At 50.4% G+C, this 21,767-nt stretch overlaps 3 protein-coding genes across 5 annotated transcripts; all 3 read left to right on the top strand.

Moving 5' to 3' along the window:
* The first annotated feature begins 406 nt into the window (after positions 1–406).
* LOC6900859 (probable serine hydrolase) lies at positions 407–2,248 on the top strand. Its single transcript, XM_002135181.3, has 2 exons — positions 407–958; positions 1,062–2,248. The coding sequence occupies exons 1-2, from the start codon at positions 935–937 to the stop codon at positions 2,082–2,084; spliced, it is 1,047 nt and encodes a 348-aa protein (XP_002135217.2). The 5' UTR covers positions 407–934; the 3' UTR covers positions 2,085–2,248.
* An 861-nt stretch (positions 2,249–3,109) lies between these two features.
* Positions 3,110–4,498, top strand: LOC6900858 (serine hydrolase-like protein). The gene is made up of 2 exons (XM_002135180.3): positions 3,110–3,252; positions 3,320–4,498. Exons 1-2 carry the CDS (start codon positions 3,229–3,231, stop codon positions 4,292–4,294), a joined length of 999 nt encoding a protein of 332 aa, XP_002135216.2. The 5' UTR covers positions 3,110–3,228; the 3' UTR covers positions 4,295–4,498.
* A 4,828-nt stretch (positions 4,499–9,326) lies between these two features.
* Positions 9,327–20,603, top strand: LOC4812963 (SEC14 domain and spectrin repeat-containing protein 1). 3 transcript variants are annotated; one of them, XM_015187935.2, is made up of 10 exons: positions 9,327–9,463; positions 12,026–12,348; positions 13,135–13,330; positions 13,398–13,511; positions 13,572–13,746; positions 14,879–15,634; positions 15,709–16,073; positions 16,739–17,259; positions 19,052–19,379; positions 19,440–20,603. In XM_015187935.2, exons 2-10 carry the CDS (start codon positions 12,182–12,184, stop codon positions 20,076–20,078), a joined length of 3,261 nt encoding a protein of 1,086 aa, XP_015043421.2. In that variant the 5' UTR covers positions 9,327–9,463; positions 12,026–12,181; the 3' UTR covers positions 20,079–20,603. The 3 variants fall into 3 exon arrangements, with proteins under 3 accessions (XP_015043421.2, XP_001354028.3, XP_033239068.1); XM_001353992.4 differs by having other exon boundaries at positions 9,331–9,411; XM_033383177.1 differs by lacking the exon at positions 9,327–9,463 and adding an exon at positions 9,494–9,666.
* The last annotated feature ends 1,164 nt before the right edge of the window (positions 20,604–21,767 follow it).

The raw sequence follows: 21,767 nt of genomic DNA, 5'->3' as shown, positions 1-21,767 counted from the left end.
CTCCACAAGCTCTAGTCCCCCTGCGGAGCTGGCACGTCGGATCCAGCCGATGCCCTACATGATCATCAAGGCAACCGAATCGAAGTTCCTTTGAGTTCCATGTAGTTGAGGTCCAGCTCCACTCAGCAGAGGAATGCGCCAAGTATGTATATTGTGCCCTTCATCAGGCGGCACAGGACCCCCGCCACTAGGGCTAGGCACAAGATTGGGATGCCTTGAAAGGGTATTAGTGCAAATTACAATATTAAAGCGATTGAAATTGTCAGATAAATGAAAGCTTTCAAGACTTGGAAGCAAGAAATGTACGCATTAAAGCTTCTTGCGCTCTCTGCCTCCCTCTCTCTCTCTCTCTGCTTGGCTGCTGCAAAGCTCGATCTGCTCGCACAGTATTCTCTAAAATCTCCGACCGACAGCTACCAAAAGTGTTTCGGGCTGAAAAATCATTTGCCAAGCGATGAATTAAAGGAAAATAAAGCAATACAAACAGATACTATTGCTAAGAACCGAAGATTGATCCAAAAAAACAACTGATCGCAGAGCAAACTTGAAAAATGCACAAATCTTAAGCAAAATGTGAAGCGCATGGAGAAAGCTCTGATAATGCTTGCTTGCACAAGCTGGCTGCTATGCTCTTCGTGCCCAAAGCTCGATGATTGCTCTCTGGAAAGCTTGCTGCGAGCGGCCTTCTCTTTGCACAAGTAAACTCTTTGGGCTGCGACTTTTGATTCCGATTCATTCCACGAACAGCTGTTCGGGTTACTCGGCTGTGAGGCGCGTAGGGGAAATGTGTAGAGTCGGAAAACACTAATCGCTCCACGCCCGACTAGCCAAGATACCACAGATAGTACTGTGGGTACAGCCGCCGCAATTACTGGATCAAGTCGAAAAGTAACCGCGCCGTTCAAAGTTCAACAGGGCGACGACGACGGTCGAGATGGGAACGCTGTCCCTGGCAAATGTGAGTCAGCGGATCGATGCCGGCATCGATCGATTGTTTATACGGCTTACACTATTCTACACACAATTGAGACCCTGTTTGATCATCTGTTCCTCTCTTGCAGTTCGAGGAGGTGAGAATATCGGCGCCGTGGGGCCACATATCGGGTCGCTGGTACGGCAATCGAACGGAGCGACCCATTCTGGCGATTCACGGATGGCTGGACAACCTGGGGACCTTTGACCGGCTGATACCGCTGCTGCCCGACAACGTGGGGGTGCTGTGCATCGATCTGCCGGGCCACGGGAGGTCGTCCCGCCTGCCGCCGGGCATGCATTACTCCGTCTACGACTACGTGTTCGTCATTCCGCGGGTAATGAAGGAGTACGGATGGCACAAGGTCTCGCTGATGGGCCACTCCCTGGGCGGCATTATGGCCTTCATCTACGCGACCCTGGCGCCGCACACGGTGGACATGGTCATCTCGCTGGACATACTGCTGCCCATTCCCTACGATGCCAGGGGAAAGGACGTGGACACGTTCGGCAGGAACATGGAGAAGCACCTGGTGGAGGACGAGCGCCAGGAGGAAGGCAACCTGCGCGAGCCGCCCGCCTACACGCTGCCCGAGCTGCGCAAAGTGCTCTCGAAGGGCAGCTACAACTCGGTGCCCCCGAGGGAGGCACAGCATCTGCTCTACCGCCAGGTGGCCAAGTCGCAGCTCTACCCGGACAGGTTCTTCTTCTCGCGGGATGCACGGGTCAAGTTCTACTACCACATCTTCTTGGAAGAAGGACTCGCTGCGGAGATGGCGAGACGTATCCAGCGAAAGCCCTACCTAATCATCAAGGGCTCCCTGTCGCCCTATGTGGGACCCCACTGTGACGAGGCCATCGCCATTCTGGGCAAAAACAATCCCCACTTTGAGCTGCACGAAGTGCAGGGCGGCACTCATCACGTCCATCTGCACGCCGCCGAAGAGTGCGCCCAGTACATTGGGCCCTTCATCAGACACCACCGTCCTCCCAATCTGACCTCCTGGTCTCTGGCGGGCAGAGGGGAGCAGCTCAGCTCCAAGGAGCGCCGACAGGCCCAGGAGCAGTTCTTCGCCAGGAGCAAGCACAGCAAACAGAGAAGCAAACTGTGAGAAGAGCCGCTTCCAAAGTGCCACAAATAGATTTGTATAATCATAATTTTAGCAATAGTTTCGCACTAAACATAGAGTCTATTCCGTGCACAGATCGTGGAGCGGACATTCGCGAAAATAAAAATTATAAAAATAAAAAACAAAAACAATCTAAAAATAGTCCAGAGGGGATTCTGCAGATAAGACTCTGGCCACTGGAAACGTTCCACCTCTCTACTTCCCCCTAATCCTTATCGTATGTTTACCCATCGCTCCGCTCCTCTCCTCTCCGATCCGTTCCACTGTTGAAACCCTACTAAAAACCCAAATTTCCATGGACCCAAAGAGGAAGAGGTGGTGCCAGGAGATAAGAAATGGTAGAACGGGCTCTGTCTCTCCCTCTCTCTGTTTTGCAAATACGTTAAGGAATGCACACTTACAATCGTCAGTTTCTCGCAGTGCGAGCTTTCGATCCTGCCGTGCGATGCACCGTTAGAAAGCTTGAGAAATTCTTCGTTGTTTGCATGTTCTTTTTTCACCATTCGTTTATCGGTTTTAACGATGCCTCGAATTGAAGAGAAAGCTCGCAAAAAAATTGTGCACACTGCACAGAACGAGGGGGAACGTTGCGAGTTGCTGCGGAGACCGCAACTCTACATTTATACCCGATACTAAGTCGGTATGGCTCTCCTCCGGCAGACGCCGCGAATACGAAACGACACGACAAAGAGTGCGTGCGAGTGGACGGAAGTGGAAGTGCGGAAGTGGGCGGGGACGGACGGACAGACAGACAGACATGGCTCAATCGACTCGGCTATTGATGCTGATCAAGAATATATACACTTTTTGGGGTCGGAAACGATTCCTTCTGGATGTTACACACATCCACTTTCACCACAAATCTAATATACCCCAATACTCATTTTGAGTATCGGGTATAACTAGGTGTGCAGTCACTTTTTCTTTTCGGCACATTCCTTATCACAACAAAGCACAACGTAACGCTTCGGATGGAGTCCAGATTCCACTTTCTTTCTGGTGCTGTGTTCCGGAATCATTCCGCGCATAGATCTTTGAGCGGACAGTCGCCTCGCCGAATTTGCGAATCGTTGAAGGCCTGTTCCCACAGAGAAGAGATACTGCAGATAAAACACGGGCCTTGAGGATGGGCACATTGTCGCTGGATGATGTAAGTGCTTTCATAATGGAAAAGTGAAAAGGTGGAGGTATTGCACCAGTTCTCGTGGTCTTTGCAGTACGAGGAAGTGAGAATATCGGCGCCGTGGGGCCACATATCGGGTCGCTGGTACGGCAATCGAACGGAGCGACCCATTCTGGCGATTCACGGATGGCTGGACAACCTGGGGACCTTTGACCGGCTGATACCCCTGCTGCCCGGCTATTTGGGCGTGCTGTGCATCGATCTGCCGGGCCACGGAAGGTCCTCCCACCTGCAGCCCGGCATGCACTACAGCGTCGACGATTACGTGTACATCATTCCGCTGGTAATGAGGGCATATGGCTGGAAGACGGTCTCCCTCTTGGGGCACTCCATGGGGGCCATCCTCATGTTTGTCTATGCCGCTCTGGCGCCGCACACCGTGGACATGGTCATATCGCTGGACATTCTGGTATCCGCTTGCAGGCAGCCGGACGGCAACAATCTGCGGCTGTCGGCGCAAAATATGGAGAAGCATTTGCGGGAGGACCAGCGACTGGTGGAGGGCAGCGACGGCGAGCCGCCCGCCTACACGCTGGAGACGATGTGCAGGGCCCAGGTCCAGGGCAGCTTCCAGTCGGTTCGCTACGAAGTGGCCCATCACATACTCCACCGCCAGGTGACCAGGTCGGAGGTGTATCCGGAGAAGCATTACTTTTCCCGGGATGGGCGCATCAAGTTCATAAACCACGCCTACCTCGACGACGGCCTGTTTGCGGCGATGGCGCGTCGCATCGAGAGGAATCCCTATCTGATCATCAAGGCCTCCGATTCGCCGTTCCTGGGGCCCAGCGAGGCCTTCTCTATTCTCAGCGAATGCAATCCAAACTTTGAGTTCCACCAAGTGCAGGGCACCCATCATGTCCACCTCAACGAGCCCGAGAAGTGTGCCCAGTACATTGTGCCCTTTCTCATTCGCCATCGACCTCCGACGCTGGACTCCAAGGAGGGGTCCAAGGCGGGGTCCCAGGGGTCGCAACAGCCACGCTTTCTTCCAAACAGCAAACTCTAACAATGGCTTTAACATTTCCACTCACTCACGCGATCACTATCGCTGCCTGCTTGATAGATTAGCAGATGAGAATAAGATTAGTTAGACGATGGAAAGTGTAAGTGCTTTTGGGGTGAGGCCAGATTACAGCTCCACTCAAAGAAACCCATAGCCTTTGCTCAAAAACATTTATAGCGGGAATATAAAGGTTATTCATTCGGTTCTTTGTGATCTTCTGTGATCCTTGGTACTTTTTCTCTTCGCCCATTTTTGGTGTAGATTTTTCGATATTCCAATTCGTTTGGACTCTACCTTTCCTTTCTGTGGAAGTTATGGCAGATGTTTATTGCCTTTTTTTGGGTTTATTTTTGGACAGTTATGGTTTATTTTTAGTTGTGTTTTTGTGAGTTCCTGATAACCTTAAGGTTATATATATTTTTCATTTATAGAGCCCTGCCGTCAGCCGCATCGTTTCGATGGAATTCGGTCTTTGCTTCTCATTTAAACAAAACACTCGCCCAAAACGGCCTAAACGAAGCAGATATCGGAATTTTTACTTTGTCAGGTCCTCAAATTTCGGTTCTTTTTCCCGCTCACTCTTCATTTGATTGTCTGCGACGTCGAAGAACTGAAGGAAGTACTCGTAATGATCGAAAGTATTCAAGAGGCATGCGAATAGTTGTGATTTGTTGATAATTATAATGGGTTATGGTGCATACATACATAGATACATCTCTACCTCTCTCCTACTAACAATCTTTTCTCAGATCCCATAGATATATCTATCTTTCAATCCTTGGGTTTTCCTATGGCTTACTTCTGGCTTAGCTATTGCCTCCTTAGGTGCGTTCCTCGTGGTTTAGGCATTCCTTGATCAAGTATCTTGAATCTTTTTACCAAGCTCCCAAATGTTTTCTTACTTTAAAATCTCCCCCCCCCCCCCCCCCCCGCGTATTGTCTTTTGCAACGGCAATTTGTGGGGCATCTATCAACCTTTCCCACGGTGGTGTCGGCGCCAAAGTCCCTGTTAATACCTAAGCAGAGACAGGCATCCATCCTTGTCCTAGTCACACACCCACACCCTGCCACATTCCTGCGTGTGTGTGTGTGTTTTTTCCTCCTCCCCCCCCTCCCCTAAAGCCGTTGCCATTGCCATTGCCGTTTCCTGCAATTTGGGAGCAATTTTAAGCAGCTTACTGCTTGAGCGCATTAGAACAATTAGCGCTATCATCAGTGCCATAGATTCCCGGCGATCCGCCGGAGCACGAAAAGTTAAGCGCCAATTGCAAGTGTCCTTCGAAAGTCCTCCTCCCGAATCCTCCAACGAATATTAATTAAATATGAAGACTGGAAATAGTTTTCGAGTGAATCCCCGAATTGTTGTTGCCGCAATTACTGCAATAAATGCAAATCAAGTCCCCCGGAAAAATCTAAACAATTGTCGGGGGGGAAAAGCTGGCTTTGGCTGTGCCTCAATGAAAATTAATTTGCCACAGCCGCATAGAATTTTCGCAGCCTGCTTTTAGGCCGACGCCTGGTAACGGAAAGGGGAGGGCAAGGGCAGGGGGTGGCAAGTCCTTCCGTCATACTTATTAATTTAAACACTTGTCGCTGTCCTTGTTGTTCCTGCTGCGACCTTGAATGGCTTTTCTTCGGGGGACTCCAAGGGGTGGCGGGGGAGGGGGGGAGGGAGGGGCTTCTTGTTTGAATTTTAAACATTTGTTTGTGCCACGCATAATTTTGCTGTCATATTAATATTTATGCCCCCCCAAAAAGTTTCGCCTTTGTCTTCTCACTTCGCTGCGTCTCGGAAATTCAATCAATTAATGTTTCAAATGGCAGGCATTTTCAGACACCCCCCCCCCCCCTTCTCCCCCCTCCCCCTTCTTTCTGTTTTATGCCTGGTTTTCCTTTTTTCATTTCTTGTTTTTTCCTCGTGGCTGGCAACACTATCGATTTTGCCGTTTTAGAGAGGTGCCACATACGTACACGTGGCATATATTTCTCCTCTCTGTGTGTGTGTGTGTGCGTGTGTGTGTAATCAGAGACGCCGCAGGGTTTCCTTTCATTCCGTTCATTTTTCGGCATTTTGAAGGTGAAACCATAAAGCCTTGACGGGGCATATGCCTAGATTTTTGCCAAATTAAAGTGGGGTTTGGGGTTGGGGGGTTGGGGCATGGAACGAGCACTTAACTGCCCCTTTTCTGCACCGCGGGAGGGGACCTGGCCCCGGCCATGCGGCTAGGGGGGCGACTAAGGGTTAACTCAACGCATTTTCGGTTCCAATTTCAGCAACATTTTGGCCGCTTTCGGTTCGGCTAGTCGCCTCTTAAAGCCTTCAAGAAAATGCAAACTTTTCAAAGGAAATTTGATGAATCTTTTCTTTCCCAAATGGGGCTATTCAACTTTTGGAGCAGTTTCGAGGGTGGAATACGATTTTCAAGAATTTTGATATGTCTGAAAAATAAAGTAACTTTCATGCTTCTCCAGTTAAGGGCCCTTTTGGTAACCTTTTGAGGCTCTTTAAGACCATCTTTCTTGAGCCGAAATGTTCTTCTAAAACTGCTTTGATGGGAAGAATTCAATTAGCAGCAACATCTCTTGCCAAAAACTCTCGCCGCCGCGCCGTACTCGTAAAAGTGCATCTTCAACTCTCGTTTTTCCGCCATAAATTACCAAAATTACCCACAAAAACGGGGAATATTTGTGAAGTAAGCTCCAATCCAAGCACTACCGCTGTCCACTTATCCATCCAATAAACATCAACGGCCACACCTATTGCTCTGCCCATAAAATGGCCAAAAACTACCGCCAGCCAGCCAGCCAGCCAAATGATTTAAAACGAGCCACAAGGATCGGAGGATTCTCTCTCTCTCTCTGTGTGTGTGTGTGTGTATTCCGGTGGAAAATGAAATGGTGGAAAACCCTTAAACCAGATGAATTATGCAGAGGGGCCTCCTGCCTGCCGGCTGCCTGCCTGCCGCCTGCCGCCGCCTGGCCCAAGGCTTAATAAACCAAACTTAACGAAAAACTGTTTAAAATTCGAACGGGACTCCGAGTCTGCAATAAATCTGAGGCCACAAACTGCACTCGATTGCCCGGGGGCATGCAACGTCGTCGTCTCTGGACGTCTCTCTCTCGTCTGTCTGTGTGTGTGTGGCGTGTGTGTGTGTGTGTGTGTGTGTGTGTGTGTGTGTGTGTGTGTGTGTGTGTGTGTGTGTGTGTCTGTGTGTGTGTGTGTGGCGTGTGCGAAAACGTGTGCGCAATTTTCGCAATTTTCTAATAGCCGCTAAAGCTGTCTCGGGGGGGCAGGAGGAGGAGGAGGGCAGCAGTGGATTCTGGGAGGGGGGATAGGGTTTTTCTCGGACGGCTGTTATTAAAAAAACAAGTCAGGCTACATTTCACGTACGATGATGATGCTGCTCCGGCTCCTGCTCCGGCTCCGGCTCCTCCTTCTGCTGCTGCTTCTTGCATGACTTTTTGTTTTTAACTCGAGCGGAAGTGCTTTCGACGCCATTTTGTGGTCGGCCATGCTGCAATTGAGTGCAGGCACTAGTCCTTCACTCCACGCTCCTTCCTGCCACGCTCGCTGTGCTACGTGCCCCACTGGCCGGGCACGCACTTAAAGTTTCATTAAACAATCCATCGCGCGCCTAGGCCTCCGAGGAGCCCGGGGAGCCCGGGGAGCCCCATAAATTCCTGCTAAGCAGTGAAATGGAAAGGCGGCAAATCTATGACAACCGCCATTTGCATTTCGGCCCGGCTTTCGCTGGAATTTCTCAGCCCCCAGCCCCCCCTCCACATTCCGTTGGACAGGCCCCGGATGGGTCCATTAAATCTGCTACAATTTACTTGTGATTGACATGTTTATAAGGGTCGCCCGCCCCCCCTTCCCCTCCCGTTCGACGGCTAGAGTGGACCCTTTTTCCGGGTGGCACAATATTTGCTCTGGTGGCCCCCCACTGGCCCCCACTTTTCATAAGAATGTGAAGTGAAGCCTGAAACGGTTCTGTTCTGGTTTTATATTCTTCTTTTTTTTCCCTTTCGCTTCACACACAAATAAATCTTTGATATTTGCACTGTCGGAGGAGCATACTAAATATCCTTTTTGCATTTTCAAGTACTTTTCCTTGACCCCCCCCCCCCTGCTTGGGGGGGTTAACCAAACAGAGAGAAAAGAAAAGTGGACAGCAATTCCTGGTATTGGTCCGAGTATCTTCTGAAATCCCAGGCACACAACACAATTAAAAGTTCCCACGTTGTGCGATACATGAATAAAACAACACACAGAGAGACGGGGGGACGGGTGGGGGGGATCCAGTCGCCAGTCCAGCCGGGAACTCCATTCCATATCCATAAAAACAAGAAGAAGAAAGAGCAGCACAGAGAAAAGAGACCGAGAGGAAGCCTCCACAGAATCTCCGATATCTCCATCAGCGGACAAAACGCATGTTTTGTTTTAATTTTGCTCACTTGGCGGAAAAGAAACTCCATCTGCCCCACCCGACCCCAACCCCAACCCTCGCCACGAATGCAACGTATGCGAACAGGTTTTATGCGGCCCATAAAAAGGGCAAAACGTGCCAGTAATCAGCCGGATCAGCGGGTGGGGGGGCGGGTAAGGGCAGCCGAGGAGGCCGCCTCAATTGATATGCAGCGAAACAACAAAAAACAGCTGACACGCGACCAACTCGAACCGCAACGAGCCAATGCATGGGCTCGAACCGCAACCAGGCGAACCATGGGCTCCAGCCGCAACGAGCCGATCCATGGACTCGAACCGCCACCAGGCGATTCGTGGACTCGAACCGCAAGCAGGCGATCCATGGGCTCGAACCGCAACGAGCCGATCCATGGGCTCGAGCCGCAACGAGCCGAACCATGGGCTCGAACCGCAGCGAGCCGATCCATGGCCTCGAACCGCCACGAGCCGATGCATGGACTCGAACCGCCACCAGGCGATCCATAGGCTCGAACCGAACGGCAGATCGCACCGCAACTCAAGATCGAACCTGTGCGAGCCCCGCGCACCAACTCGAACCGAGTTCCAGCGGAGCTCTTCACGCCGGCGCGAGACTTCAAGCCGAGCGCCTGAATTGTGCGGACGGTCGAGCGGTGGTTTGCGGTGCGGTTCTGCGGTGCGGTGCCGAGATACTCGTAATAAAAATTAATCCGTTTAGGAATTCGAAAGTAAGACAACAACAAATGTTCGGCAATCGCGAATCAAGAATCGATAAAGAAGAGTTCTGGAGAAGTCATTTACGCGAAACTTTGAACATAATTCAAGTCAAATTACAGAATACCCCAAGAATACGCCACGGAATGAACTGCAAAACTCATTTGGAAACCAAAAAAACATTTGTCAGCTGTTAAAACAAATTTTGTGGAGAAATGTTAATGACTTTTTGTTGTTGCTGTTGTTGCTATTGTTGTTGTTGCTGTTGCTGCCTGCCAGTTGAACTTTTCAATTAATTTAACAGCCCGTTGCCGTTGTTCATTTTCGCCTGCCCCGCATAGATCTTATCGTCATATCATAAAACAAAATAAAAGCTGCCCCGAGAGTCAACGTCAACGTCGGAGTCGCAGTCGAAGTCCGTGGGAGAGAGGAGAGAGGGCAGAAAAAAAGTTCTCAAGAAAGTTTACCAAATTGAAAGAAAACAAAACAGAAACTCAAACTCAAACTCAAACGGTTGATTGTTGTTGCCGCTGCTGCGGCGGGCTGTCTATTTTAGTAGCATTTTTACGTGCCACAAGCAGCAGCAGCAGCAGCAGCAGCAGACGCAGTTGGGGCCTAAAAGGTGTGCCCCGTTACCGCTTCAAAGTTAGCGGAAAGCGGAGCATTACGTGCCCTGCGGGGGTCGCAATTTGCAGCTACCCTTTTTTGGCATACCCCGCACTGGGAGCGTGCTGGGGGGAGGGGTATATTGGCACTCCATGCTAAGGAAGGACCACCCGAATTTCAAGGTTTTTTCTTTCATATTCTATGGAGCGTTTAGCCCCCCTTTACGATCTGTCCATCAACCCAAGGGATTTCTTCCCAGAAACAAATACGAATAATGGGTATCCCATGGCCTGAGCATTCTTACATGTTTTCTGCTGCCTCTTTTGTGTTTCTTTTTCTGCTGAATCCTCATATAGACATAGCTCTGCCATTCCATATTTATTTGCAAGTAATTTTTCGACTGACATTTGAAACCAGAAAATATTTTCATGCTCAAGCCAGAAAGTGGCTTCTGCAAGGTTTTTTTTTCTGCCATTAATTGAAATTCAATGCGGAAGAGGCGCGGTACGGGGGGGCGCGGTACGGGGGGGCAGTGGCAGCCGTAGGGGAAGTGGCATGCTGGCTAGGGGGGAGGGGGGAGGGGGGAAAAAACCGCTACCTATCTACAGCTATGACAATTATTACAGCTTCCTCTCCTAAAAGCTGTCCGAAGGAACAGGTTGCTATACAGCCACTCCATCAAACCCGAGACCAGCGCCCAGCCCCCCCGCCCCCAGCCACCAAGCCCCCACCCATCGAACCAAAGCAGTGCAAATTGCTCGACCAGGCATAGAACATACAAAAAAAAAGCGGAGCAAGTTTGTAAGAGGGGGACGGAGGGGGGGACGAGGGTCTGTGGCAGGAGAGACCACTTACGCATAACTGTAAGATAGACGGACTTTCAAGCAAACAGGATTTTTGTTGTTGCAATACACGTACATTCAAGTGAAAGAATTACTGCACTCTTCTGCTCTCTCTCTCTCCCTCTCTCTCTCTCTCTCTCTCTCTCTCCCTCTCTCTCGGTCGATTGTGTGTGTGTGTTGCGTTTGAGTGTATGCCGCGCCCCTTATCAGCCGGGAAATTAAGTTCAAACTGCCGCTGCCGCCTCTCTGGCATAGAAAAAAAATTTAACTTCAATTTGTGTCAAAATACTCATGCGCTAAAATGGAATTTTTCCATTAGTCTCGAAGAGCCAGTAGGAGATAGAGAGAGAGAGAGAGAGAGAGAGGAGACCAGACCAGAAAAACAGCAATTGGGGCAACGAAGCTGGGGATACCCTTCCTTGCCATAAAATGAGTTGGGACTTGGTGGAATCATCGAAAACTTTATGGAGAATGCTGGGGATTTTAGTACAAATTTAAAACTAAATCTTTGTATAGAAAAAAGCGACTCTTTTAATGAGCGATGGTACAAAGTTCCATTCGTAACTGGGTGCCCCTTAAGAACAATAGAAATGTCCGATTTGAATGAAAACATCCAAAGCTAACGACTGTCTTTGATCGCTTAAGATATCCAGGTGCTAAAACCGTCTCTTCAGATTTGTATATCAGACCCAAAGGGGGGACTTTTGCAAAGTTTCAAAGTACTATGAGAGACCTCCCTGTTAATGGCGTTCAGGAATACCTTATACTCTTGGAAAACACCTCTTTCTCCTCCGGATAACACAAGTACCCTCTCTGTTAGGGTATGTAAACAACAAAAACTCCTAAACTAACATGAAAATAGTGAAAATCATGTGGAGAGACTGGCTTTGGCTCTGACTCTGGCTAAAGGCAGCAAACTTCAGGCAGCTGCAACTTGTCAAACGTGTTCCCCAACAAAGTCGCGCGGCATTTGGAAATGTGCAGCATTGTGCAGCAGCAGCAGCAGCGGCAGCAGCAGCAGAGCCACCAACAACAGAAAACAGCCTCACATAACTGTGACTTGTATTAATTTTCCAGCAAACAAAAAGAAAATCTTAAACAGCATTTTCCTCTGCACACATATCGTAGGAATAATGACTGCTGCCTGCCGGAGACACAAAAGCTTCAATTAAGAATTCAAGAGAAGAGAAGCCGCATCATCCGAACGATCCCGACGAGATCCCATCATCCGCATCATCATCGTATCCCCCGCCCCCCGCCCCCCGATTGTAATCCCTGACAGACATGGAGGAGGACGTGTTGAATGCCCTGCAGACGCGCAGCGCCTATCTGTCCGGCGGCTTCGATCGCCAGAAGCGGATCATTTTCGTTGTGAATGCCTTCAACGATCTACAGCTGTGGAATCGTCGCTATCTCCAGCTGACTCTCGACTATCTCAAGCGTTCGCTCAGGTGAGAATATCGGGAATTACAGAGCTACAGAGCTACAGAACTACAGAACAAAAAGATGTGTGGAAATGCCGACCAACTAATTAGCATATGGCCGAAATATGCAAATAACCCGCAGATGATATAGGTTTCTTTTCTTATATACGCTCTTTCATTACTTTTGATTGGGGATGGGTCGAGGGACAATATCTGGTTATTTATATGCAAAGTGTCACAGTTCTACGGCCAAGTAAATGTCTCTAAAAGCCGATCTGATGACGGCAGTGTCTTCAGCCAAAGGTCGACGGCGGAATGCTCTCTTCCAAGAGGTTTTTGGGGAGTTGAGAAAAGCTAAAGCTGTAGAGGGTTTTCCAGGTCTCCCTTTAAGGAGATATTTTCCACTACTTACATTCCATTTCCACTGCATTTCTTTCGGTTTGCGGGTTATCTGAAAAAAGGGAAAGCAACAGTTAGTTGGGCAGCAATCCATCAGAAAAGCAAAGCAGGCAATATGCCCCCTGCTACCCCATTCAAAGGCCGTTTAGAGCAACGCCCCTCGAAACAAGCAAATTGTGGGATTTGACGAGGCAGCAATCAAAGGGACAGAGGGAAGGGGGACAGAGGGAAGGGGGCCCCCTTATGAATTATGGATATATTGATCGTGATCAATCAAGCCAGGCATTGGGTCACCAGAGACCCCAAAGACAGAGTCTTTAATTAAAAGTAAACTTAACTGGCGGCCTAATGAAGCATTTAGCCGCGGATCTTCTCTCCGTTGTAACCCCAATCCTCCGTGGATCTTTTTTGCAGCGCTTCAGTGCTGCAGAACGGCGTCAGCGTGATCGTGAATGCCCAGGAGAGCAGCAGTCGGATCAGCCGGCAGCAGGTGCGCCAGATCTACAGCCTCTTTGGGGGCGACATCAGTGTGGACCTGTATCTAGTCAGGGCGGAGGGATTCTGGGAGAAGCACGTGGAGCCGTGCGCCAAATCGCAGACCAAAGGAGAGGTACTACCCTGCCCCATCTCACCCCCGAAAATCCCTAATCCTCTGTCATTCCATCGTCCATCCACAGCCTTTGGTGCTGTCCAGGTCGCGTCTGGCGAAATTCATTGATCTGCACAATCTGCCGGAGGAGCTGGGCGGCACACTGCAGTTCAACTACGATCTGTGGCTGCAACAGCGCAAGGTGAGTGCCGCAAATCGCATTGGTTCGAGTTCGATTAGCATTCCATTCGATTTGCACCAGGCCATCGACGAGTTCACCAAGTCGCACGTCCAGACCCTGGGCGCCATGGAGCAGCTGCTGGCTCTGCTGCGGGCCAACAAGGCGATGCGGCCAACGGAAGCGGATGCGGAGCTCAAGAAGTGCGCCCAACTGCATGCCCGGGTCCAGGGCAGCATCGAGGCGGCCATCGACATGGGTGAGTCGACACTCGATCTCCGTCGATTCGGAGTTCAACTCCGCATCAAATTTCGAATCGCGCTGCTGTTACGAATCGAGTTTGTGGCTCAAGTCATTTGTTTTTTTTTTTTGTTTTCTCCGCCGTGTGCAATTAACATAATTCAAAGTGCCCTCGAAACGTGTTGGTTAATGGAGAGGTGGAGACGGAGAGGCGGAGACGGAGAGCCAGAGAGCCAGAGGGGGGGCTGAGACACATGTGACAAGTAAATCATTGAATTTTTCGAGTGTGTTTTCAATTAGAAATGTGCTCCACGTTTGGCAAACTCGTTTTTCGCGTTTGTTTTGTCTTTGCTGGTGGGTTGGCTTTAACGGCTTTCAAAAACATTGAAATACGGCCGATGGAGAGCTTATAGATTGAGGCCTACGGAGATAAAGACAAACGATTCACAAATGATCAATAATAATCAAATGTGACAAGGGAATGGCCAGCCTTTAAGGTCTTTGGTTTCACAGAGTTCTGTCTTTTTTTTTGGTGGGAATATTTAGGGATTAAGCCCAAATATCGTACGGGGAATGAAGCTCCCTTTGTGGAAGATTTGTATAAAGTATTCCAGGGAAAGCCTGATTCATATTTGCTGAATAAATTATCCCATAATAAACCCAGGCAATTCGTAGACCTCTTTTTGCGTTTACTAAATATTCAGGCATATAAAAAGGAGCTTCAAGGAGCGGTTTCCCTTGAAAATAGATACTTTATGCCACAAGGAACTCCAAAGAAGGGAATTCCTTGCGTTTTGCTTTTTTTTTGGCTTCTTTGAGGTATTTTTGATTCGTTTCGGTTTGCGGTTTGCGATCGACTTTAATTTCAACAACTTTAACCGCGTTCTGGGCTGGAGAATGGGGGATTCGTGCGAGTGCGTGGGTCTCTCAGAGACGGAGACAGAGACAGAGACAAGGGAAAAACGTGACCTTTCACTTAAAGCCACAAAAGTCGTTGATGCGCAACGAAATGGTGGCACATGCCACAATCCAATCCACAGAATGAGAGGTTTCACTTTTGTGTGAGAATAGCGCTAGAGATTCCCGTCAATGGGAGCCCCAGAGTGCCGCCAGATACATTTCTTTCTCTCCTTCTGCGGCCCATTGTTTAGGTAACGCGATCTTGGCGCGCTTCAACGAGGTCTACGAGCCGCAAGCGGCCGCACCTGTTGCACTCGACAGCCCAGCCCCAGCCACAGCCACAGCCCCTGCTCCAGCCCCGGCCCCGGCCCCTGCGACCGCCACGATGGCCCCTCCTCCACCGCAGAGAGGGCCCCCGCTGCCGCCGGACCTGTGCTGCGAGCGGACCCGCATCGAGCTGCGGCTCAACGAAATCGAGAAGAAGCAGACGGCGATACGCACCGCCTGGCTGGAGCTGCTGCGCTCTCTGCGGGAGGCCCGCGAACGGGGGACACTCGAGGAGGGTGTGGCCTTCGTCACGAACTGGATCCTGCAGCAGGCGGAGCAGCTGCTGGGCCGCCAGCGGAGCGTGGGCGGGGACGTTCGGGGATGCGAGACCCTCCGCTCCGCCCACGATCAGCTGGAGCTCGAGTGCCGCGACACCTACGGCTGCTACGCCGAGCTGCTCTACAAGATCGAGACGTTCTCCAAGGACCGGCAGGCCGAGCAGGTGCAGGACCTCCTCTCGCAGCGCGACTTCATGCAGTTCGTGTGCCGCTCCTTTGCCAAGCGTCTGGAGCGCAGGAGGAACATCCTAATGACGGCCCTGCGGTACCACCGCCTGCTGGAACACTTCGAGGAGCTGCTGACCACCGGAAACCATGTGGTGGAGGTGGAGAGCCGCTCCCTCGAGTGGCACGAGGCGGAGCAGCTCCTCCTGCAGCTGAAGACGAACCAAAACATGTTGGGTGAGTGCTGTCCAACATCGAACATTACCCATCAAACACCGATCGAACTCCCACACACCACAAACCATTCGCAGGCAACATCGAACGCGAACTTGTGCGCGAGGGCGAGAAGCTCAGCGACATGTTGGCCATGCCGGTGAAAGACGCCCTGGGCCGTGACCTCCAGCTGGACTACAGCCCCGATATCGCCCGACTGCGACGCCAGCTCGACGCCAGCCGCACCAGACGTCAGGTGTGCGGCCAGCGGCTGGCGCTGCAGCGGCTCACCTTGGAGCAGGTGACCCACATCCATGCGTACGAGGAGGACGCGCGGCGGGCCAGGGACTGGCTGGGCGAGCTCTATGCGGTCTTGTTGCAGTGTCACTCCCATGTCGGCTGCAACATACACGAGATCCAGCTGCAGAAGGACGAGCTGCAGGGGTTCGAGGAAACCGGTCGGGTGAGTTTTTTTTTCTCTTTTCGCCTTATTCTTCTGTTTTTCTTTTTGAGAATGTATTTTTTGGGTGAAAAGCTTTCAGGGGAATGAGAGTGAAAGAGGGAGACGGATAGAAGGGGCACACAGGGCAGGGCATGCTTGGACTAACGGTAGTGTGGCCGGTTATGGTATTTTATACGTGAATTGTGGTATTTATTGGTATTTTTACACTCGGTTCTCGAAGGGTTTGGTGCGTAACGCCCAGAAGGAAGCGTTTCCGACCCCATAAAGTGTATATATTCTGGATCGGCATCAATAGCCGAGTCGATTGAGCCATGTCTGTCCATGCCTCAGATCTATACTGACTGGGTACCGGCTAGAGAGTGCCAACATTCCCGCTCGCTCTAAAGTATTTTTAGTATATTTATTATTTAATTGAGATTTCAGATTTTTGAAGAAATTTTGGTATTTAATTTGGTATTTTTGTTATTATCTAGTATTTTTTGGTATTTTTCCAGTATTTTATGCTATATTTAAAGAAAACTTGCGGTAATAAGGTGGTTTATTTGTAGTATTTTTTGGTATTTTTCATATTATATGGTATTTTTCAGTATTTGTAGTATTTTTCTTGTATTTCCATCTGTTGCAGTAGCCTTTCAATCTTTCAACCTCCCCCTCTCTCATTTCAGAGCATCTACAACTATGGCTGCCAATTGGTGGAGGCCTCCCAGACATTGCGACTCTGCTGCAAACTGGAACGAAGTACGACTGGAACCGGAAACGAGTCTGAGCCGCAGCACATCTCCCACCAGCTGCAGCACACCTGGCACAGCCTCCAGTCGATCGCCCAGGAGCAGATGACCCGCCTGCGCGTCTCGGCGGTCTTCCACCGCAGCGTCGAGGCCTACTACCGCCAGCTGCGGGAGCTCCGCCCGCTGCTGACGAAGGAGCTCTCCGCCCAGCTGCAGCAGCAGCAGCGACAGCAGCACAATCGCAGCAGCAGTGGGATCAGCAGCGATGCCGAGGCCGAGACGGAGGCGGAACTGTCGCCGGGCGGGCCCTCGCTGGGGGAGCTGCCGCCGCGGCTGCAGCGTCACCTGCTGGCCCGGGAGCAGCTCCTCGTGGAGGTGGGGCGCATGGTGCGGCTGGGCAGGCTGCTCAAGAAGCGACTGAAGGAGCCGTTTGTCTTGGATGCCCTCACGGGCAAAAGGTGAGTGTTCCCAGGGCTCCCTTCCCCCCCTTCCCTTCCAGCTCTTCTCCCCACTTTGCAGCAGTTGCGTGAGTGCCTGGACATCGGACTGGACTCTAGGCATGCCATCGGCTCATTCATTATGCTCAACGCATAAAACTTGCAGGGAAAAAGCGTTCTGCATATAAACTATGGAAAGGTTAAAGATTTCCACGATTCCCTGCCACACGAGAGAAACCACTAAAGACAGCAGAAACAGAACTAGAAACTAGAAACTAATAAGCTGTGAGACATAATACTAAAAGAAATGACAAATTGGAACCTATTAAAGCGAATGAGAACGAAATGTGAATGCTCTCTAGAAGGGATTTCCAAAGGCACTTCGGAGGCATACCAAACCCCACAACAGTTCCCAAATAGCCTGAAAATCCCAAAGAAAAATCAAAAATACATTTTTGACAGAATAAAACAAATGTCAAGCGACGGAGAGACGCGACGCACCACTCGAAAAAGTTCCGCCAGCGGCGAGGAATAAGTAAAACTACAACAACCACTAAGATATATATCTAAACTAAAAGATATATCAGAACTAAGTGGGAACCGAAAGAGCAGGAGCCACCAGTCTATTTGAGTGCGTGGTCCAGTGCGGTTATTCGGGATCTGTTCGGAGCGGGAAAAAGTTTTTTAGGCGCGCGAGCAACTGTCAGGTTGTCAAATTAATGAAACACTCAGCCACACACTCAGAACACTACGAGTATACATACATATATTAGCGGGAAGAATATCTAGAGAATTCCAACCCAATCTTTTGGCCGGCTGGAGAAGACACGCACCCACGAAGTGGGTCAAAAGTGAGCAAAGTGATAATTATAGAAGTGTCTTCAGGGGTGGCTCTTCCTCTCTTTCGGTCTTCGGTCTTCGGTCGTCGGTCATTGGTGCTGATGAGGCTCCCATGCTAATCCTGGCAAAGTGAATAATTAGAGACTACAATTATCAGATACAGAGAGAGAGAGAGACACAGCTCCCCTGTGCCACCCTGGCCCCGAGCCAAACGCGTGTTCCCGAGCATTACGTCAAACTAATTGTCCCTCATCCCAGTCAGAGGCGCCACAGCCTCCCAGACAACGAGCCCCGCCATCCGAAAGCGAAATATGTTTGCCCGATTTCGTAATTTGTTTGCCAAATCAAAGGGCGATGGCGAGGAGGCAGAGGAGGAGCCGACGGCAGCCCCCACTCGACCGGAAGTGCCCAGCATTGTGGTAGATGAGGCGCCCGATGTGGAGAGTGAATCGGAAACAATAACTGCCGCCGCTGCTCCTTTGGCCAGCGAAGAGGAGGATCTTGCCAATGGGGATCCAATCAGTGGCTCCAGCCAGGAGTTGAGCAAGCTCCTGGAGGCCATCAATGAGGCCAGTAAGCTCGCGGAGATGAGCAGCGAAGATGCCGAGGAAGATGGGGATGCGGAGGCGGATGATTGTGAGGACGATGACGATGAGACGGCCAGCACGTCCAGTGTAAAGACGAAGATAGCCAAGGCCTCCATTGAACGCGACATCATCTTTGAGGAATCCGAAGAGGAAGAGGAAGAGGAGGAGGAGGATTTTCGAGGGCAGCAGCCCCTCAAGAGTCTGGACAAGATCAAAGCCCTCATTCGAAACGACAGCGAAACGTATCCCCAGAGCGACTACACCGACGACAACGACAACGACAACGACAATGAAACGGAGGAGCCCACGCCCTCGCACTCACGCACTGCCTCATTGGACTCGGGAGCAGCCCCCCCTGATAATGCCCGTCTCTCTGGTGATTTCAGCGTCGTGGCCGATGAACTGCCGCTGGACAGCAGCCCCAGTCCCCTGCACGCGGACAGTGGACGGACGAGCAGTGCCAGTGGCAGCGAAGTGCCCGGGGAGTCCCCGCCAGCAGCCACTTTGAGGATTGTGCCCACGGGGAGCAATGAGCTGGCCTGCGCTGCCATCTCGCACAAGCTGGGAGCCATTGCCGAGGTGGCCGAGTCCCTGGACGCCGTCATCCGGGATGTCCAGCAGCAGGAGCAGGGCGGCGACGGTGGCCCCACTGGGATGTCCCTCACGAATGGAGGCAGTGGCGGACATGGCCACAAGAAGCTGGGCAGCATTGAGGTGAGAGGAAAGAGTTTCCCCAAAGAGAAAACATGCTGATGAATCCCCTTTCCCTTTCAGGACTGGCAGTCGCGCTCCACGGAGGATGAATCCTTTGCCACCGCCTCCGAGGGCAACTTTACGCCCAACTCGCACTCGTCCTCCTTCCAAACGGCCTCCTACATAGGCTCCGCCAAGAACTCCTTCGACGAGGCTGACGACTCCACCCTGAGCACCTTCGAGATCCCAGAGCTGCCGCCCTCGCCGGTGAACATGTCCTTCGACAGCTCAGAGCTGAGCTACTTCTCGGCCCGGCAACAGCAGACCCTCAAGAGCGAGGACCAGGATAGTGTGGTCGGTGTGGCCGAACTGCACAGCCAGAGTGTCACCCCCACGCCGGACGAGGATCAGCAGCAGCGGGAGTTTCTGCTGCCGCTGCCTCTGCCCCAGGCCATCGAGTCGGACAGCGAAATGGAGGGCTTCAGCCTGGCCACCGGCATCACCACAGAGCTGGGTCCACGCTCCTCCACTGCCCACACACCGGAGGTGAGTGCCACGAGGTGTGCGTCCTCCTCCGCTGCCGCTGCCTCTGCCTCTGCCGCTGCCTCTGCTTTCGATCCAGATTCCACTAACCCCAACGAACCGAAGCCGCCAGCCTCCTGGCGGCGCAGTAAATACTACGAGAACATAACGAAACAAACGATCAAGGGGTTCCTCTGATCCTCCGCAGTCACCCTTCCCCCCGCCCCGCAGAGGTCTGTCTGTGCCACCAATTTTTACGCGTCATTTGCTGCCCAGAAAATGCTTGCCATTAATTATTAGAAAAATTAGTTGGCGTCTCTTCTTTTTGATGAATTTTCTCTCCCTCTCTCTCTCTAAATTTATTTTTGCTCATGAGCTAAAATGCGTTTTCCCTTTTCTTTGTGTTTGTTTTTCACGTTGCCTTTGCATGAGTTTTCCTTTTGTTCCATGTGGTTTTTTTTTATTAATATTTTAGTTGAAATTTAGTTTAAGGCTTTTGCAAAATTAGAGAATTCCAAAACGCTTCAGCGATGATTAGATGGAAAATTAGTTCGAAACGAACGCTGGATGACAGCTCCTCTCCAGGAAGTCAAAATTTTGCCATTAATTACATAATTTATCGATACACAATATATTTATTTATGATTATTATTTTTTTGTATTTTTATTTATAATTTTTTTTTTCCAATTTAGTCACAACAAATATAGTGCAATTAATATGAATATTTGACGAATGTTTTTACCCAAAAACAAAAACAACACACACAAAAATAAAACTAATCATTTGGAATGTTTGTGATTAATATATTTTTCTAAAATTTCAGCTAATTTTCAAAGTTTTTAAGTAATTTTTAACTTGTTTTTTCAAGTAAGTAATGTGGGAAATATTTACTGCCTAAAAGTATGCTATGATTTTTGTATTCAAGATGCCTCGCCGGGGTTTGGTTGGGAAAACTTCTCTGCGAAAAAAGTATTGCATACTTGTAGGCTGCTCTAAGAAAAATAGTGATCTCCATTAAACCCTTAGGCGCTCTCTGGTACTATTTTTAACCCCCATCATTAGAGAACTCTTTCTCAGTGGGTGGCCCTTCCCCAGCGCCCTCGAAGCATTTAAGGGGGTCGGTGGTCTGTCCCCCAAGTGATTTCAATTATGTGAAATGTGAGCTGTCAAGAGGGCTTCAGAGCAGCAGTCAGCTGTCAGAAGGGGTTACGAATCGAAACAATCTGGTTGGGAGGGGGGGGCTACGTTTCCATTCTGGATGGGGGAGTGGCGCTGTGGCACTGTGGCACTGTGACTGCCTCAAGTGCCTCATTAATTTCAATTAAAAAGAAATAAATAAAATTATCCAGCATGTTGTGTGTTGTTTGGGAGTGAAAGAAATCTACTTAAGCAAAAGATCGACAGAAATCACCTACAAGCGAAACCATCTACAAAAAGTGAAAGATACTCGTATCTTTGAGATAATCTTCACACAATTTGTCCGGATTTCGTGAGGGAAAGAAAGACGAATTTCATAATGGGGCAGCTGGCGAAAGAATCAATGATTGCTGCAGCTGTGCAGCATGCAACGTGTGGCACGAAGCTGAAAGTCGAATCTAAAGTCCGGCTTGAGGGCTCCCCCTAGCCGCCACACGCATTTTGAGATGCTCTCGACTAGCGGAAAATACTTCAATAAAGTGGTGCAGAGAGTGGGAGGGGGGGGGAAATCATAGGGAAAGAGTAGCAGTTCGGAGAGGGCGGGGGGCGGGGCGTATAGAAGGGCTGTGTTTCTCAGAATGCGGGCGGTCGAATGGTCGAACGGTCGGTAATTTCAGGGCCGTTCCCTGCCTCCCCCCACCCCCCCCCCTTTCTATCGTATATTATGACGCGTTGCAGTCCGGTTGTTG

This window comes from Drosophila pseudoobscura, chromosome X (assembly GCF_009870125.1).
Source record: "Drosophila pseudoobscura strain MV-25-SWS-2005 chromosome X, UCI_Dpse_MV25, whole genome shotgun sequence".
Classification (NCBI taxonomy): domain Eukaryota; kingdom Metazoa; phylum Arthropoda; class Insecta; order Diptera; family Drosophilidae; genus Drosophila; species Drosophila pseudoobscura.
The sequence above is the reverse complement of the archived record's forward strand: the minus strand, read 5'-3'. Positions and strand labels throughout refer to the sequence as shown.